Source organism: Aspergillus piperis (assembly GCF_003184755.1).
Source record: "Aspergillus piperis CBS 112811 unplaced genomic scaffold BO85scaffold_13, whole genome shotgun sequence".
Classification (NCBI taxonomy): Eukaryota; Fungi; Ascomycota; class Eurotiomycetes; order Eurotiales; family Aspergillaceae; genus Aspergillus; species Aspergillus piperis.
In genome coordinates, this window is record NW_020291603.1 from 803,606 (window position 1) to 820,612 (window position 17,007).

The 17,007-nt window shown below is 51.7% G+C and overlaps 7 protein-coding genes across 7 annotated transcripts; 3 read left to right on the top strand and 4 right to left on the bottom strand.

The window, feature by feature from the left end:
• The first annotated feature begins 960 nt into the window (after positions 1-960).
• On the top strand, positions 961-2,449 carry BO85DRAFT_450935 (trafficking protein particle complex subunit 5). Its single transcript, XM_025660487.1, has 2 exons — positions 961-1,445; positions 1,525-2,449. The coding sequence occupies exons 1-2, from the start codon at positions 1,159-1,161 to the stop codon at positions 2,015-2,017; spliced, it is 780 nt and encodes a 259-aa protein (XP_025514203.1). The 5' UTR covers positions 961-1,158; the 3' UTR covers positions 2,018-2,449.
• On the bottom strand, positions 2,247-4,132 carry BO85DRAFT_63953 (microfibrillar-associated 1 family protein). The gene has a single exon (XM_025665550.1). It carries the CDS (start codon positions 3,964-3,966, stop codon positions 2,476-2,478), a length of 1,491 nt encoding a protein of 496 aa, XP_025514204.1. The 5' UTR covers positions 3,967-4,132; the 3' UTR covers positions 2,247-2,475.
• A 163-nt stretch (positions 4,133-4,295) lies between these two features.
• On the top strand, positions 4,296-5,375 carry BO85DRAFT_450937 (putative ssDNA binding protein Ssb3). Its single transcript, XM_025660488.1, has 3 exons — positions 4,296-4,700; positions 4,811-4,865; positions 4,998-5,375. The coding sequence occupies exons 1-3, from the start codon at positions 4,455-4,457 to the stop codon at positions 5,063-5,065; spliced, it is 369 nt and encodes a 122-aa protein (XP_025514205.1). The 5' UTR covers positions 4,296-4,454; the 3' UTR covers positions 5,066-5,375.
• Positions 5,376-5,440: 65 nt separating this feature from the next.
• Positions 5,441-9,438, bottom strand: BO85DRAFT_63867 (putative GATA transcription factor (Ams2)). Its single transcript, XM_025665548.1, has 4 exons — positions 9,250-9,438; positions 9,019-9,172; positions 6,963-8,950; positions 5,441-6,911 (listed from the first exon to the last, which is right to left on the bottom strand). The coding sequence occupies exons 1-4, from the start codon at positions 9,287-9,289 to the stop codon at positions 5,578-5,580; spliced, it is 3,516 nt and encodes a 1,171-aa protein (XP_025514206.1). The 5' UTR covers positions 9,290-9,438; the 3' UTR covers positions 5,441-5,577.
• Positions 9,317-10,334, bottom strand: BO85DRAFT_63949 (uncharacterized protein). Its single transcript, XM_025665549.1, has one exon. It carries the CDS (start codon positions 10,129-10,131, stop codon positions 9,589-9,591), a length of 543 nt encoding a protein of 180 aa, XP_025514207.1. The 5' UTR covers positions 10,132-10,334; the 3' UTR covers positions 9,317-9,588.
• A 210-nt stretch (positions 10,335-10,544) lies between these two features.
• BO85DRAFT_375580 (mRNA splicing protein SMD2) lies at positions 10,545-10,897 on the top strand (the record flags this gene model as incomplete). Its single annotated transcript, XM_025656177.1, has 2 exons — positions 10,545-10,795; positions 10,855-10,897. Coding segments are annotated over 2 exons (294 nt in total), but the record flags the coding sequence as incomplete, so codon positions are not given.
• A 905-nt stretch (positions 10,898-11,802) lies between these two features.
• On the bottom strand, positions 11,803-13,762 carry BO85DRAFT_375604 (putative dihydroxyacetone kinase (DakA); the record flags this gene model as incomplete). Its single annotated transcript, XM_025656180.1, has 3 exons — positions 11,803-12,431; positions 12,501-13,126; positions 13,185-13,762. 3 exons carry the CDS (start codon positions 13,760-13,762, stop codon positions 11,803-11,805), a joined length of 1,833 nt encoding a protein of 610 aa, XP_025514209.1.
• Positions 13,763-17,007: the final 3,245 nt, after the last annotated feature.

The following is a 17,007-nucleotide window of genomic DNA, read 5'->3' on the forward strand; positions in this document are numbered from 1 at the left end:
GGGAAAAGGAGAACTACCTCCTAACAAAATGATGCGCTAAACTTGGCGAGAAATCGAACGTTCGATTTCTTTCGTAGCGGAGGCTGGTGATGAAAATTCGGCCTCTCTAGAATCTTCGTATGGGTCGGCGGGTTTCCCGGGCAGCCTGAGGCCGACTATAAAAAGGGTCTTCCCGCACCGAAATTTCTTCTTTCTTTTTCTCGCACTTCAACTCATGTGTTGAGAAAATCTCAGACGACAAAATTTGGTCGATTGGAATTTCATGATGATTCCCATCGAGTGCTATGGCACTCACTAGCGACATTTTCTCTCATACACACATTAATTGTGTAGTGCGACTAACTTGGTAAGTTCTACAACTTTTTTTTTCTGCTTCGCACGCATTCTACCTGCCCCAACACGACCAGAACCTTCGCTTTGAGTCAAGGCGAAGGTTTCTTATGATGAAAACTTTTCCTACATTCGCAGTTTCCACGCTAGTCGTCGCCATGAACCCATCATAGACGGCTCTGTGCGCAATACTTCCTTGGATGTCTGACTTGGTCGTCAATCTTTTATGATTTTGAATCACCATTGGTTTTGCCGCGAGCGTATGCTAATATTGCTTGCTTAGAATAGGTTCATTGGCTTTGATAGCTTTATATCCTGACAGGGTTTGATGATTGAAAGAGAGGAAGGGCAAGTTGAGACTTCGTCGACGCTGGCTCAAGGATTAGTTAGATTTATTCGCAATGGATATTTATTCGATTGAAGATTGTTCGCTCGCAGATTCGTAGCACACCTGTATATCCTGCAGATCGTGAAGTAGAGTCCTCTAAATCTCTAGTTAGCAGCACACCCCAGTAGATCTCTCTGGCGGCATGCGGCTCAATTAAGCCTAATTCCAAGCACCTGAGGCCATCACCGAAACTGCATGACTGCGCCCCTGCCTCCCCGTAGCTTCTTCCCCCATGCCGCCTACCGGAGGGACATCTATCAACAGCTTCGCCCGCTTCTCGTCGGCCATTCAATTCCACCCTACACTCATGAACCAGCATGATCATATCGCCTGATCTTTCCTACTGAAACACACCAGAATGACCGACTAGCCCAGCGTGAACAAATTCCTTTGTCGTCATCCACCATAACCAACTCTGAATACCTACACATACTGTCAACATGGCGCAACCCGCCCGCCACGCCGCAATGCTATCCATTAGCAACAGCGGTCCAAACCTCCCCGTGGCAGCAGCAGCAGACAGACAACAACCAGCACAACACATCCACACGCAATCCCAATCAAGCCAGGGTCTGCGCGTCCCGTCAAACCGCAAAACCATCTACGATAGACACCTGAACCGCAGCCGCAATGCGGAGCTCAGCCGGGCTAGCTTCGCCTTTCTGTTCGCCGAGATGGTGACTTATACTCAGAGACGAGTAACGGGAATTCAGGATTTAGAACGCCGGTACGTATATAAGCTTTTGCTTGCACACCCTCCGCCCCCCCAACTTCCAAACCATATATACTAACGATTGATATTGTAGATTGAACGAACAAGGCTACCCCCTAGGTCTCCGACTCCTCGACCTCCTCTTCTACCGCACCATGTCCAGTTCCACATCCTCCGCTCTATCCAGCTCTTCCTCGACTTCTTCCTCCCCTCCCAATCGTCCCCTCCGCATCCTCCCCCTTCTTCATCTCATCCACGGCCCTCTCTGGCGCCTCCTGTTTAATCGTCCCGCCGATGCCCTCGAGCACTCTGTCTCTCCCGAGACGCCTAATGAATATATGATCACCGATAATGATCCCCTCGTTAATACGTATATCAGCGTGCCGAAGGAAATGAGCATGCTTAATTGCGCCGCCTTCGTGGCGGGGATTATCGAGGGCGTTTGCGATGGGTGTGGATTCGAGGCGAAGGTCACCGCTCATAATCAGCCTACGGAGATGTGGCCCGGCAGGACGATATTCTTGTTGCGTTTTGGGGAGAGTGTTATGGAGCGGGAGAAGGTTTTGGAGAGGGCCGGCGTCAAATAAATAAATGAACGAATGAATGGGATGTGATTGATATCCATAGGCGGTTGATTATATTTCCTACGGTGTATTATCGGCCATTGTTTATGCAGCGATTTGTTTCAGTATTATAGATTGCGAACGGGTTCTTGTGCTGTGTGGTGTTATGGGTTACGTCGGTTGAGTGTGGAAAGAGGTACGGTTTATATGTGACAGTCGCAGCAGCATTCATTGTTGATGCCGACGCGATGAGTCCGCTCGAACATCTGTGTCTTGTATGTGCAACAGCAAGACGTTTATATTTACGTTGCTGTTCGTCCGCCGAACGAACATGCAGGTAGAGTCTATTCTCCTAGGAGGCCACATTAACTGCAGGAGGAAATACATCAATCATGACCCAATCCATCCTTCATATCAAGATACCCACATAAACGCCGATTAGAAATAGAATGTCTTCATGTCCCTATTTTTATGCTTCTCTTTTACCGTTCGGGCGAAACACTCACCCGCCTCCGTTTCTCTCGATCTTCATAAGGCGACGGGCTCCGTTTCCTGCGACTGCTCGTATCAGGCCTATACCGATCTGCTGAACGATCGCGACGCTCTCGTCGCGGCGAGCGTGATCGCGACCTAGATCTCCGTCTCTCGCGCACAGCAGAGGCATTAGCCCCAGTAGGTCCCTTAGGTCTGTCATCACGGTCACGGTCAGGCATGAATCGCTCGTCGGTAATGCCTATAGGGGCTCCACCATCGCGATTCCGAGACCTGTTCTGGAACCCTTCGCCAAAGCGACCCGTGTCCTCTGATTTCAAATCCCTATAGCGCGTGCGTCCCTTCTTTCCAAGCTTCGTCATATCACGGATCTGCATGTACTGAGGTAGAGTCTCCCGCGAGACATCGTCCGCAAACTTCGCACCCATGATATTTCTCTGTGCCAGTCCCTCGCGCTCCATGTCTTCGCTGAAAAACGCTCCCTTATGGAAGTACCGCTGCATGTATCCGGCCTGGCCTCGAGTAGCCTCCTTCTCTTCCTCCTGCTTGGCGAGGTATTCGCGATCTTCGCGATCGCGCTCCTCAGCAGTGAGATTCCTGCGCCGCTCGACCTCTTCGCGCTCCTTCTCCGCAGCCTCGATCGCTTCACGCTCGCGCTTGATGCGCTTCAGTTCTCGGAGCTTCCACGCTGCGTACTCCGCCTCGGGATCCTTTCCGTCTGTATCATCAATCGCGCCTTCTTCGCCCACTTCGAGCTCGTCGTCATCCCACGCCCGATTCGCCTCGCTCCGAGCAATGGCGTCCTTCTCTAGTTGTTCTCGAATCAATGCGTCGGCTTTCTCCTGTCGCTGTTTCCGACGCTCCTCTGTCTCGGCTGAACTATCCACCACTGTACCTGTCGCAGCTTGGCCGTTCTGTGTTTGAGCGGGGGCGTTGTTGCGCTTGTCTTTCTTAATGAACGTAGGTCGTAACAGCACTCTGCGCGGTGCCTCGTCTTCGGAACTGCTCTCTTCTTCAGAACTCTCTTCCTCTTCATCCTCTTCCTCCTCCTCTACTTCTTCCGATTCCTCTTTCACCGTAGCCGTCCGCGCCGGCGCAGCAGCAGCGGCGGCCACTCTGTCGCCAGCAACAGGAGCAGCCGCCTTCGCAGGCTTGGCCTCGTCTTCCTCCTCCGTTACAAACCCCTCTTCATCCTCATCCGCTTCTTCCTCCTCAATCTTCACATCCTCAACACCCCGAGCGATCTTCGCCGCGCCCGCAGGAAACAAGCTCGCCTTGGGAGCTTGTCGTCGCTGTTGTTCGAGTCTGCGTCGCTCCTGCTGTCTCTGTCTCTCGGCTTCCTTCTTGGCTTCTGCTTCCTCTTCGTCCTCTTCTTCCGATGATGAGGGCTCCTCCGCGATGGCTTTGCCGGGTCGGTATCTGCTTGGTCGGACGGGGTTTGCGGTCATGCCGCGATGGGAGGAGGGGAGGGGAGGTGGCATCTTGAATGATGATAGTAGTAATTATTTTCCAATTGAGGATTTATAAGAAATGTGCCGGATTGAATTTATCTCTCTTTTATTAGTAGTGAGATTGAATTAGAAGTATAGCGCGTGGCGTTGTTCTGGATTATACTCTGTAAAAAAAAGAATTACCGGCAGTCGGAGTCCATACTTAGCTCTCTCTCTCCGCCTTCAATCAAACCTTAGGCCGAGATCCAGACATGCAGAAAAGCTCCAGGTAATCACATGACCACGCGTCACGCGCGCCCGCGCCCGCCTATCCCATCTACTAGACTAAACTACTGTGATCAATATCATATCAATATCTACACCAATCCCACCATTACTTGCCCCCTCTTCCCCCAATTCTCCCCTCACTATAAACCAAACCGACAAACAAATCAACCAACCTACCCACCAACCAACCAACAAACCACAGGCATCGAAGAAAGAAAGAAAGAAAGAAAGAAAGGAAGGAAGAAATAAAAATGTCCCTCCAAACCCCCCGCATCCTCCCCTCCCACCTCCACGCCTTCCACCCCTCCTCCACCGGCCCACGTACCTCGCATACCGTCCGCATCCTAGGAACAGTGACTGCTCTGCGCGGCGACACGGCGACCATGACGTGCGGAAACCACGGCGATGTGACGCTCATCTTGAAGCCTGATTCGCATTTGCAGATGGGAAAGTTGGTCGAGATTATTGGCAAGGTCGCTGATTTGGATAATGGGAGTGTATGTTTGATACCCCTTTCCCTTTTCTTTTCTTTTCTGGTGTCTTTGGAAGTGGGATGAGGTTGGTTTTGGGATGCATAATGGATAATGGCTGATGTTGTGGTGTATAGGGTGTCGGTATTAGAGTCCTAGGCAGTACGGATTGGGGGAGTCCGGCGGATTGTGGTAGGTCTCCTTCCCCCCCCCTTTCTTTTCTTTTCTTTTCTTTTCTTTTCTTTTCTTTTCTTTTTTTGTTGGGGAGTGTTTTGGGAAAGAGGAAAAGATAGGTGCTAATTGTGATTGATTGATTGATTGTAGATTACAAGATCTATGAGCATGTTGTCAATGCTACGCATAAGCTCAAGCCTATCTTCTATGATGAGTAGGTGGGCTGTTAGGGAGGATATGTATAGATGAATGGGTTAGTGGATGGGTAAAAGGCATGTTGAGCTACGTGAGATATCTTGCGGTGCTGGGTGGGTACTAGTATCTTTATGTGTCCTGCAGCTGAGGTGTCATTTGCATCGTGTTCGGGTTCTTCTTTGGCGTTGGGTTAAATTACGATATCTTCCATCAAAATGTTATACGGTTGACTTACAATCTACTACAACAAACACAGCTTGACAATTATTATTCATTTATTGTATGTTAAGCATCGAGTGCTGGTATCTTGTTCTAATCCTTCAATCCTCCCAAGTTTCCATCCGTAATATCCATCCCATTCAAACCACTTCCAACAAAAGCATATCATAGCCTTAGGTTATCCCCAAAGAAAGACAGTAGCGGCAGATGGCACATCACCATTGCCTATCCATCCAACGCCATCGCTAGAATAAAAACACAGGTAAAGAAATATCAAGTGAAAGTCGGCATCGTCATAACACAAAAAGGAGACTCATTAAGCATCATTGGTAGTCTGGGGTTCCTTGTCCTTGGCTGCTTCTTCAGACGCCTTCTCTTTCACGCCCAGGGCCAAGCTGTCGGCGTTGAGTGCGTCGGAACTGAAGAAGCCAGAGTCCAGGACGTTGTTGTCAACGTAGTTGAAAATATCGAATTGGGGGTTCTTTTGGAGGTCCGGATCAGACAGCAGCGCATTGATGAGATCCTGAGAGTCTTCACCAGCTGGCTCGCCGTCAGTTCCCGTGGGAGACACATAGTCCGAAGGGATCCAGTCAGGCCAATTGCCCTTGTTCGCATCGAGTGCGAAAAGCGCGTCAGCATTGGCGGAAGGTGCGTCCGAGAAGATATCCACAATCATGTTGTCTATCCCGCTAAACGCGTCCGCGCTGAAGGCATCATCTGCCAAAGCGGGAAGCCCAAGGCCCTGCGTGCGTGATTGCTTGGGCGTTTTGCTGTGGCGCGATGCCGGCCCCGGGCTGCTCTGGATCCGCTGAAGTCTTTGCGCGGTGACCCTGGTGGGCGTCGCATCGCTGCCGAGTCCCTTCCGGGTCCGCGAAGGCGAATCGCCGGGAAGGGAGTGCCGCTTCTCGCCCAGAACGCTGGCGCGGGGGTTGCGACGCCGAGGAGTGGGGCTGGTGGGCAAATCAAAGTCAAACTCGGGACTCTCGAAGAGATCGTCCAGGCCAGCAGAAGTCTGATTTTCCTTGTCGTCAGATCGCTTGTCCGATCCGCTATTGACACGAGGGCTCCGCCGGGGGCTGTTCAAGGTGGAGTCACCTAAAGCTCGCAAAGGCCCGCCCTCATTGTGCGAATTAGGAAAAAGCACTCTTCTCACAGACTTAGGAGTAAGAGCATTCTCACCCGCAGCAGAAGCATTGCGGTGCTCAAGATTTCTAGCTGGACTGGACTGGATCGCTGCTCGGAGGGCTTCCACCGGATCATTCTCGTGCCAACGGCTTCCCGCAGTATCGGTCGATTTGCGCGGTTCCAGGCTGTTTGCGCGACGTCGCTTGGCTGGGAGCTCCTGGACATCATCATTGTCCTGCACACTGCTCGGCTCGTTCTCGTTGTTTTCATTGTTCTCGTTATCACCGCGGGGAGTAGTGCCATCGTCCACTGGAGGTGAGGATGCATCAGATACGCCGGGCGAAGAGGCATCGGGCTTTCCGGCTTCAGCTCTGACGCGGTTCCTCGCCGATGGAGGGTTACCGGACAGCGGACCGCCGCCCTTGCGGTTCCTGGGAGGGCGCTTCCTCTTGTTGTTGCCGGACTTGTTGTTCCACTTGTTTTCTGGACGCATGCACTTGAACTTATGAAGCCAAAGACCACAGGCTAGAATATAATTAGTGACTGAAAGAATGAACTGACTGGAGGGTTACTTACGATTGCAGAGTAGGACTTGAACAAAGTCCTTATCAGTATCCACTAGGCTCTTCTTGTAGATCTTGAATTTGGTGACCTTTTCTTGATCATCGCGATCCACGGCTTGCCAGAACAACATAGCAGAATCTTTGACGAGATCAATGGCCTCTTCTTCGGTACCATCGATCTCCTTGGACCATGCCCTACGCCAGGTAGGGGTTTCAATCGAGCCGCAGTTTTCACAATAAGGAGGAGCCTGTCCGTCCCGAATGCACTGGGCAAGACGTGCTTGAACCTGCCGCACTCGTCTCGCACCAGCGCCACTGCGAACCTTGCCGTCCTCAGTAGGGGGTGGAGGTGCGGGTGTTTCCGCGACTGAAAAGTCACTCATCGGTCCATTCCAGGATTGTGTGTTGGGCACATGCACATGGGTAGGCATTACCGGATCACTCGCCGGGATAGCACTCATCAGCTGTTCCAATTCGCTTTGCGACATGGGAGCGGGCGCGAGAGGCTTGGGAGTTTGTCTGATACCAGCACGAGACGATGGCCGTGACCCCGCAGCACTAGCTGGGGCACGAGGAACCGCAGATACCTTGTCCTTAGCGGTTTGATCCGGTAGGGCATCGCTGGCGGGATAAGTATCATGGTTCATGGGCCCAACAGGTGAGCTCGCTGGCACAGCAGGACGCACACTTCGTTTGCCTCGAGTTGCATCATTGGATCTTGTGCAGTCCTCCAGCGGCGTACCAATATCCTCATCCAGGAGATCGTCCATGCCCCCGCTCATGAAGCCTGAATCCGGGTCAGTGGCCATAGGCGGGAGAACTGGGCTGGAGCGGTTCGGAAAGCCGCAGTCGAGAACGGGAGGCGAAGACGGCATATTGAATGAAGGTTCGAAGATGCCTTGGTAGCGAGACTCCTCCGGCGACTGGGTGTTGTGGTCACCTGGATGATCATCGGCCGCGGTGTATGGTGACGTGTACTGAGGAGTGCTCTGCATTGACGACTCACGCAAGAGGCTGGGCCGGGGGCGTGCTCGGCGAGGCAGTTCATTCGCATGAGAAATCGGGGTTGGCGGGCGAACAGGCTCCTCATTTGAGCTCTGAGCAGCAGCGATTGAAGGATTGACAGGGGTAGGGCGATGGATACGCACGGACGCCGCAGTGCTTGCGGCCACACGAAGGGAGCTGGGTTGCCTTTCAATATTTAAGTCTGACTTGCCGGGCCAATCCGCACGATACAACTTGGCTCTTTTCCGAGGTTGCTGTTCCGATGATTCATCACCACTACCGTAGCCGGACTGCATGGATCCTCTGCGGCTGGCATATCTCGCATGCATCGGGAGATCAGACTCGCGCATAGAAGCACTCGATGTTGGTCGAATAAGTTCGCTGTGAGATCTTTCCTGGATTTGGTCTTGCTGCTGCGCGGATGGCTGGAAGCCAGGGGTGGACATCCTGCTTCCATGACCAAGCACAGACTGTGAGGGCGACACCGAGCGAACAGACCCATTGGCGGCAATCGAAGGCAGCTCCCTTGGCGTGGAGCCTTCACTCAGTAGGCGATGGAACCGCTCAATTCCGGCATGGTCCACAGGCGATGCCGTCCGGTCGGGCTGTTGAGGACGATGGGCCAGCAGACCGGGGTTTTGGCGAAGGAAATTCGTCCAGGCCTGTGCGTCAAAGTCGTGGGGAATGACATTGCTCAGTTCGCGATATCTCTGCATGCTGTCCAGGTACTCGCTCTGCATGACTGTGGGAACAGGAACTAATCGCAATCTGACCTCCAATGTTTCCTGTGCACCTTTCGAAAATAACCCTAGAACATTCTTGCAGACACGACCGGTGACCATAGTTTCCGACTGATGTGCTGGTGCATCGGGAGTCGGGGAAGACGAAGCCAACACCCATGATAGCATCCCTTGTCCGACGAGGGGCGTCTCATATTCGGAGTAGTCGTAGGCGTACACCGTGTAATCCTGTCCAAGTTTGGCAACTAGTTCCGGACTGTCACATGAAACCATTGCAATAAGTATCCACGTAGTGTCGGTTGACCCTATGGCGAAAGCACTCACCTTGCCGAAACAATGGCTTGAATGCAGGTCTTCAATTCGATGACCCCAATTTGGGTCTTCTCATCGAGGGCAGCAGTCTGGATGTCGAGAAGATGGGGCCATCGGGCCAGACAATTTGTCTTGTTGGCATCGTCGAATGTGTAGAGCACCTTCACTGCAAGTTTCGGAGCCACACAATTAGTATCGAACAGACTTGACACCACGAAAGGGAAAGAAAAAAAAATTACTCACGCCTCATAGGCCGGACGGAAATCCCGTCCTGAGAGTCCATGCCACCAGATGAAGGAAATCAACCATATGCTAGACCACAAAATCACGGAGTGTAGAGTGAGAGGGCTGTAAGGTTCCGGAGAAAGAGAAAAGGGTTGCACCCGGGTTGCTCGGAAGGTATTTCGAAAAGGGAGTGTCGAAGGTGTAACCCGAACAACAGGGTTCAAGAGATCGACCGTTGAAAACGAAGCAAGGTAGGATTGTAATAATATCGTTGGATATGCGTCTAGCGTTATCGACCACTCAGAAAGGCCCAATTGGCGGGAGTGTCAGCCAGGGGAATGCCGAGGCGTGGATGTACTATGCAACGGAGGTCGCGGGGAAAGAGCCTGTGGAATGCCAACGCGGGACACGGAGCAACGAAAGGAGGAGAGGGTGCGGTGAGAAACCTGAGGCATGGGAGAGAGGAGGAGGTTCAGAAAAGAGAATAAGGAAGAGAGAGAGATTAAACCAATGTGAGGCACTGGAGGTTGCTCCCTTTAACCGCAGGCCGAGGAGTTGGGGGGGAGAAGGGAAAAAGGAGGAGGGACAGAGGTGAGGGTGGAAGGAGAGAAAATGCGCAGACGCCTTGCATTTGAAGAAGTGATGAAGCTTGGACGAGAGCGCATCCGAGCGTGTCGGACGCGACGTGACGCCCAGCCAATCGCGCGCTCGGCTATTCCCGCCGCTCAAACACGGCAAACACGCGTGACACGTGACAGCACCCGCGCCAAGCCAGGCTTCCAGAACAGAAGCTGCGGATTGAGATGCTCTCAAGTCGTCCCCGATCAAGTTCAAGCCTGTCCTTGCTGTCCTCCTCTGCACCGGCACCTCCCACCTCATATTTATACTCGCGCCCACCATGTCGACCGATCCTAAGATCCAGTAATTACCCCTCTTTTCCTACCCTCCTTTACATCCCGATGAGTCATTAGCTCTTGTCATGGTGTAATCCGCTCCTCAACCTGCCGGACCTCATTGCTAACCTTGTCTTGCAATTCAATAGGGACCTGCTCAACAAGCCTAAGAGCGAGCTCACGTACGTTATCGAACCCCTCCTCTTCTTTCCGGCTTTTATCAAAGCTTCCTATTCCCGTGTTCCTATCACATGATGCCGGATCCCTTTGCACACCCATCATTCCAACTACCCATGCCCATCACACCCACGATTTCCGGATAGTGTCCCGCGCGCCTAATTCTCATCGCGCCACACCATATCTATCTATCTATCAACCCACCCATCATCGTCATCCATGCGCTAACCTATCCCCTCATCCAGTGAATACGAGGTTTCCCTCGTTGAGGAACATGAGCTCACTGCCGGTCCTTTGTCTCTTCTCCAAACCGCTACGCGCACACACACCCAGGTCCTGATCTCCTGCCGGAACAACCGCAAGCTCCTCGCCCGTGTCAAGGCCTTTGACCGCCACTGCAACATGGTCCTGGAGAACGTCAAGGAGATGTGGACCGAGAAGCCCAAGGGTGGTAACGGCAAGGGTGTCAACAAGGACCGCTTCATCAGCAAGATGTAAGGCAATCACCATTGCTCCCCACCAGAAACAATCCTAACCCAACCTCTTATCACAGGTTCCTCCGTGGTGACTCCGTCATCCTCGTCCTGCTCAGCTGAACACCGTTCACGTGACGCGCTCAATTCCCTTCTCGAACGGTCCTGGGCCGGTCCGGGCTTGGCTTCTCTCTCTGATCGAGCTGAAATCCGACGGAGACGAATACTAGTTGACACAGACGAATGAACGATACCCTTTTAGTCGTGCGATGCTTACGGAATTGGACGGGATGTTAGATTACATCATCACGTACAATCTGCCTCCCCGCCCATTTAATCCAGCCCTCTCCGGACCTTGGCTCTCATATTCTCCTTCTCGTTTCATATATTGCTATTTTTCCGATCTCAAATTTTACCGTTTCTTCTCTCTGATTTACGGCGGGGGCAGACTTGGCGTTCTCCGGACTCTTTTGTTTTTTAAAGCTAGAAAAAGGAATCTGAAGTGGAGTATCTCGGCTTGATAAAAGTAGGAGGAGCATTGATGAATCGGATCTTACTCGAGAGAGAGAGCTAGATAGTCCTAGCCAGGGTTATGAAGTGTATCTGACTTGGTTGGGTATAGTCTGACTGTTAATACTCAGATAAATCGATAAAACAATGTACGAGTACACCATTATCGCAATTCACATAATCGATTATCAATTTCAAGATAAGGCAGACCATTGCATGAAGTTGCTACCTCCCTACTTGATCCGATATTGCCATATTCATATGAAAGTACGAGATAAATGAATCCAACCATGATCTTATCCATTCAATACCGAAGACTAAACAGTAAATACAAAGATGTAGACATGCAAAAATATCGCGCCCAATTTATCATCATATTCATCATCATGAAATTAAATTAATAAAGTCCAAAAAATATCCCATAATATCCTCATCAACGGATGCAGATTATATATATTTACCATTGGTCCCGAAGAAAAGAAAAGAATGCAAGTGACACTTTTTTCGCGCTCTCTCCCTTACAACGCCTCGGATAGACCGTTGAGGAAGACGCTGAGTCCGTAAGCACCGGGGTCGGGGATCTTGCCCACCCATTCCTCTTCGCCGCCGACGTAGACGGATCGTCCTAGACTGGCCTTCATGTTCTTGGTGGAGTCGGTGCCTTCCTGTGCTGCTTTGGCGGCAACGTGCACGTCCTTGGCCTTTTGGAGCTGCGTGCAGAAGGGGACAAGGGCGTCCAAGAGGGTACGGTCACCGGGCTGGGCGGGGGTGTACCGGGAGAGTGCGGTGAGGGAGTAGGAAAGTGCAGCAGCCCAGACATCCACCGTGGCGGGGGTGGTGGTGCCTCGGTCTTGCTCGCGGAGACCGTGAGCCAGGGCGTTCAGGAAGATGGCGTAGATGGCTCCGGAGGTTCCGTCCATGACGTTCTCGACGATGCTGACGATGCGGTTCACCGCGTTCACGACGTCGTCGGTGAGCGGGGACGAGGGGTCTTCGATGAGCTTAAGGACGGCCTCGGCACCACGCTTCAAGCCCACGCCGCAGTCTCCGTCTCCGACGATGGTGTCGAAGCGGGTGACTTCAGGCTCAGCAGCAATGACACGCTTGAGTGCACTGCCCAGAACCTTCTTGAGGGAATCAACATCCACTATGATTTATGTTAGCTATAGCTGGGAGAGAACAGGCCGCAATAATCGACCGGATAGGGGGTACTGACGCTTGACGTTGCTGGGCTGATCCTCGGGCAACTTGGTCCTCTTCAGCTCAACAGGAGCATCAGAGCGGTGCTCCCAGGTCTCAGGACGGATGGGAGCAGACCAGCCAACCGCCTCAGCGGGGGCATCAAGGAGTTCAAGGAAGGACTTGCCCTCGCCCAGTCCAGTGTCCACGAGCTTCATCAGGGAGATGCTGAAGCCCAGGCCGTTCAGACTGGTGAGGAAGGTTCCCTGGATCACCCGAATGGGCCGAACGTTGTAGTCTCTGTTCAACTGACGGTACACCTCATCGGTGATACCCGACAGTTCGAGAGCGCTCACACCGCCCAAGTTGTTGATCAGCAGCACAAACTCATCATCGGGCTTGCGAGTGATCCAGGCACGGTCAGGATCGTTGTGGTCCAAGAGCTGAAGGAGCATGGTAGCGACCAGTTCGGTCAGCTCGAACTTCTCCCGGTGAGATCCTGGCTCATTGTGGATGCCCATTCCGACCTCGACCTCACCATCGGGGATGGTCTCCGTCGGTGGGGCTCTGCCAGGGACGTGGACATGCTCCAGGGACGAGCCAACTGAGACGAGGTTCTTGTTTGCCAACTGAGCGGTGCGGTAGACATCCTCAAGAGATCCACTGATGCAGTCGGTCGTCTTAGTTTACGTTTCTCACACTTCGAAAGGATCCAACTTACCCAGCTTCGGCCAGCGCGCTGACGATCTTCAAGACGAGGATACCACCACTAATACCGCGACGGCCGACCTTGCCGCCCTTCTTCTTACCGACACCAACATCGTCGTTGATGGCGAAGAATTCGGTCTTGATCCCCGCGGCGCGGGCCTTCTCCGTAGCCATACCGAAGTTGAGGACATCGCCGGTGTAGTTCATGGGGATGATGAGGACACCCTTCTCGTTGTCGACGCAGTCCATGACAGCCTTGCGAATTTGCTCTGCGGAGGGAGAAGCGAAAATGGTACCGGCGGCCGAGGCATCTAGGAAGCCCTTGCCAACATAGCCGGCAAAGGCGGGCTCATGGCCGGAGCCTCCTCCAGAAACAATCGCGACCTTGGACTTCGTCGTATCCGGACGACGGAAAATAATTTTGTTTTCAGGGTCATAGGCAAGAGAAGGGTTTGTGAGGGTCAAGGAGTTCAGGGCGGTCTGGACCAGATGGGTAGGGTCCGAGAAGAAGTGCTTGGCTGATGGCCGCGTTAGCGTATGTATCGGACAGTGTCTGATCCAGTGAAATTTGTGGAGAAGATCTGACTTCATGCCGGCTGTGGAAACCGGATCTGGGATTGCATGGTCTGACGCAGAGGGGCATAAATTCTGGGGCAAAGGAATAATAGGAAAAACAGGTAAAAGAGAGGCTCTTTGGAAGAAAAGGTGTGTGTGTGGAACATACTCTGCATGATGGAGGGAGATCTAAAGGGTTGATCGCAACAAAAAACTGGGGAACTGGTGGTGTATGACGTTTGGCGGGCGCGTAGGAACACGATCCGGCTCGGAAGTGGGGTTCAAGGAAGTACGGGTACAAGCGCAATGAATTCCAACACTTGAGATCGTGGCTAGTCGACTTTCCAGAAAGGCGACTGCTTCGACTCTTTATATACGCTTTCTCGCTGGAGCTTCGGTTTAATTTTTTGGATGACCTTGGCTTGTCAGTTTCCCTTCTCACACGCTTCGGGAACATTCGCAGCAAGCGTACCCAAGCAGTTAATGGCAATTTCTGGGGATGGCGCGTTGGCTCGGAATAGAGTCCGGATAAGGCGGGGAAAAAGTGGAGAAATCGGATTCGCCTGTTTGAGCGGCAGCTGTCAGTCCACTGATTTTCGTGCATCGAGAAAACTGGAGAATGGCATGGAAAGAAGGGATTATCATTTGCCAGTCGCACTCACGCTCACTTGTCAGGTGGGGGATCGGTCGATTGGCGGATATCCTCAAGTGTTTGGGGATGACCTTGTAGATCTCGGATCAAGATTTGGTAAGCGGATTGAGAAGGATAGAGGAAAGTCTGATTGGAATGGAGGATGGAGAGCAAGCCGGGAAGGGTCAATTGCTTGAGGGAGGAGAGGAAGAAAGGTTCTATGAGGAGTATAGAGAAAGCGATGAGGAGAGCCCAGAATCCGAGTGCGAGAGCTGGAGATAAATAGGACGAAGGACCGGACACGGAGTATCGTGGACGTGTTGGGGGAAGTAGTACTTCAGGATGTCGTAAGTCGAGTCGGTGACTAGTAGAGCAACTTGATTGATCCATTTTTCAACCGATTCTCCAAAATTCAAAAAATCCAATAATAATAATAATAATAATAATAATTTTTTTTTGCTGCTCACATGAACAATCTCTGATTTTCGCATGACCGACCCATCGACCATGCGGTTCTGGATAAGGAAATCCAGAATCGTTAGTTTCCAAGCTCGAGCTTGTAATCGACTCCACGCCCTCAGCCAGTTACGGCCTAGCGCTGTACCCCATGGGTCTGGAACCCGCCAAAATTACCCGCCGTGACTGGTGTCACTTTCCGGATGCTTCGGCTTACTATCTGTGGGAATTCCGCTTCGCCTGCCTAATTCTCGTGGATAATTATCCCTTGACGGCCTGAATCTTTATCGGTACGGCTTCGGCCTGCTAAACCACTATCTACCTGACCCAGGGTTGAGTTGGCTGCCTCTTCGTTCCAATGGTTCTGAGATCGACTGAGCCCGTGGGATGAAACAGCGCTGTTCGCGGATGAGAACACGATAATCGAATTGTCCTGTATCAATTTGCAGAAGATTTGCCAACAGAGACATACATACATACGTTACTACATACATACTTAGGTACAAACAGTAGGTACTAGTCCTAGATGCATTGAGTCGAGAATGAGATCGTCAATCTACTACTTTAGTAATACCAACAGATAGAGTCGACTCCGTGCGCACGCAGGGCAGTAGTATTGGGGGAAGGGGGGCGCAATGAAGGCGATGTCACGGGTGCGTAACCCTTCCTTTTCCGGATACATTGATTGCCGCTGAGACGCGCAAGGATGTTCGAGAACCTGCAGCTTACTGGAGACACAACAATATTCTACACAAGCAACCCCACTAAATACAAAGTACCGTGTACAAAATAGACTGATTCTTCTAAAACTGGCGCTACTGAGTGGCGGAGGAATACTAATAATGGCAATTCTTGATTTGTAGGCATTGGCTACCTGGTATGCTTAACTACGCCACAAACATGGCAACAAAAGCATGCCTTGCTTGATGGCGAGGGGGGGTATGGGTATGCTTGATTCCGTGAAGATAAGTGATATCGGATTGGATGACTGGTAGACTCTAGTGGTACCACTTACTGTAGACATCAGGTAGATAGTATTGACCATGACCCCACTCAACTCAACCAGGTACCCTGGGCATGAATATTATCCGCCTGTAAAGTTCGAGAGTTATTACATGGAGTCCAGCCCCATCTCATTCATAAGCTTGATAAAACTGTTGTTGCATATCAAAGCCCATGGGAATATAATTCCCTGACCACCGCATACATGCATGCATATGATCTATGCTTGCTTTCTGCTGCCGTGCCCGCAGCTTAGGCATCCGTCGCGGCATGTTCTGTTGCTGGCAAACTGCTGCAGAAAGTCAGGCATCCACAATGTAGTTGTCGTCGTCGTAGTAGTAGTACATTACGTGCTTTGTAGTACGTAGTCACTTTCAATTTTTTGGGCAAAAGATAAACCAAGTGGTCAGGTATGTATGGAGTACGAGCAACATTTCTCAACAAATGATGTACAAGGCAAATAATATTGGAAAGTTGACCATCTACACCCGAGCCGCATGGGGGTTGCGCAACGGGATCGTCAGAGAACCAAATCCCAACAGATGAGTAAGTGGGAAAAAAAGGATCATGGGACCTTCAGAAAATGAACACAAAAACAGAAACATGAAGGAAGGGGTTGGAGATTGTGCAAGCCACCACTTCTCCGCTGTCAGATCTTTAGTATGAAACAGCAATCCTTACTCCATCGGGAGGAAACCGGGATGTTGATACGTGGAAGAAATAGAAAAATAAAAAGGAAAAAAAAGGGAAGGGGTTCTCCGATTATCTACGGTAAAGACTAAGGATGACTATAGTTCATTTTGCAAAGTCGCCGGGTCATGGATGGGGCGATGATGGATCGGCCGCGTCCCTGAAGGAGAGGAAAAGCTCAGACATCCACGTGAGCGGATGGAAAGTTCCCAGGATTTTCCCCCCTAACTTTACTATGGGGGGGAGTTGCTATGGAGTACGTACTCCATAGATGGTAAGCCGGATGGATCCCCCCGAAAGCTCTAGACCGTTTCGTCCCCTTCTCGATTCGGTTCGAGCAGTCATCGATGGGCTGCACCTTCCACGGGCTGACACTTCCATTCCATTGCCCTTTTCGGCCTTTCCTCACATTGCTGGCGCTGCTTTTCTCTGCCGAGAGCCCGACTGCCTGTCTCTCGGGCGAGAGAACGACCGAGCAAGCTCATCCATGCACTCATGACTG

Coding starts and splice junctions, on each gene's coding strand:
- BO85DRAFT_450935 (XM_025660487.1), top strand. CDS start 1,159: ATGGCGCAACCCGCCCGCCACGCCGCAATGCTATCCATTAGCAACAGC. Junction 1,446..1,524: donor ATTCAGGATTTAGAACGCCG/GTACGTATATAA, acceptor TTGATATTGTAG/ATTGAACGAACAAGGCTACC.
- BO85DRAFT_63953 (XM_025665550.1), bottom strand. CDS start 3,966: ATGCCACCTCCCCTCCCCTCCTCCCATCGCGGCATGACCGCAAACCCC.
- BO85DRAFT_450937 (XM_025660488.1), top strand. CDS start 4,455: ATGTCCCTCCAAACCCCCCGCATCCTCCCCTCCCACCTCCACGCCTTC. Junction 4,701..4,810: donor CTGATTTGGATAATGGGAGT/GTATGTTTGATA, acceptor TGTGGTGTATAG/GGTGTCGGTATTAGAGTCCT. Junction 4,866..4,997: donor GGGGAGTCCGGCGGATTGTG/GTAGGTCTCCTT, acceptor GATTGATTGTAG/ATTACAAGATCTATGAGCAT.
- BO85DRAFT_63867 (XM_025665548.1), bottom strand. CDS start 9,289: ATGGACTCTCAGGACGGGATTTCCGTCCGGCCTATGAGGC. Junction 9,173..9,249: donor TTCCGTCCGGCCTATGAGGC/GTGAGTAATTTT, acceptor CGAAACTTGCAG/TGAAGGTGCTCTACACATTC. Junction 8,951..9,018: donor CAAGCCATTGTTTCGGCAAG/GTGAGTGCTTTC, acceptor TTCATGTGACAG/TCCGGAACTAGTTGCCAAAC.
- BO85DRAFT_63949 (XM_025665549.1), bottom strand. CDS start 10,131: ATGGTGGGCGCGAGTATAAATATGAGGTGGGAGGTGCCGGTGCAGAGG.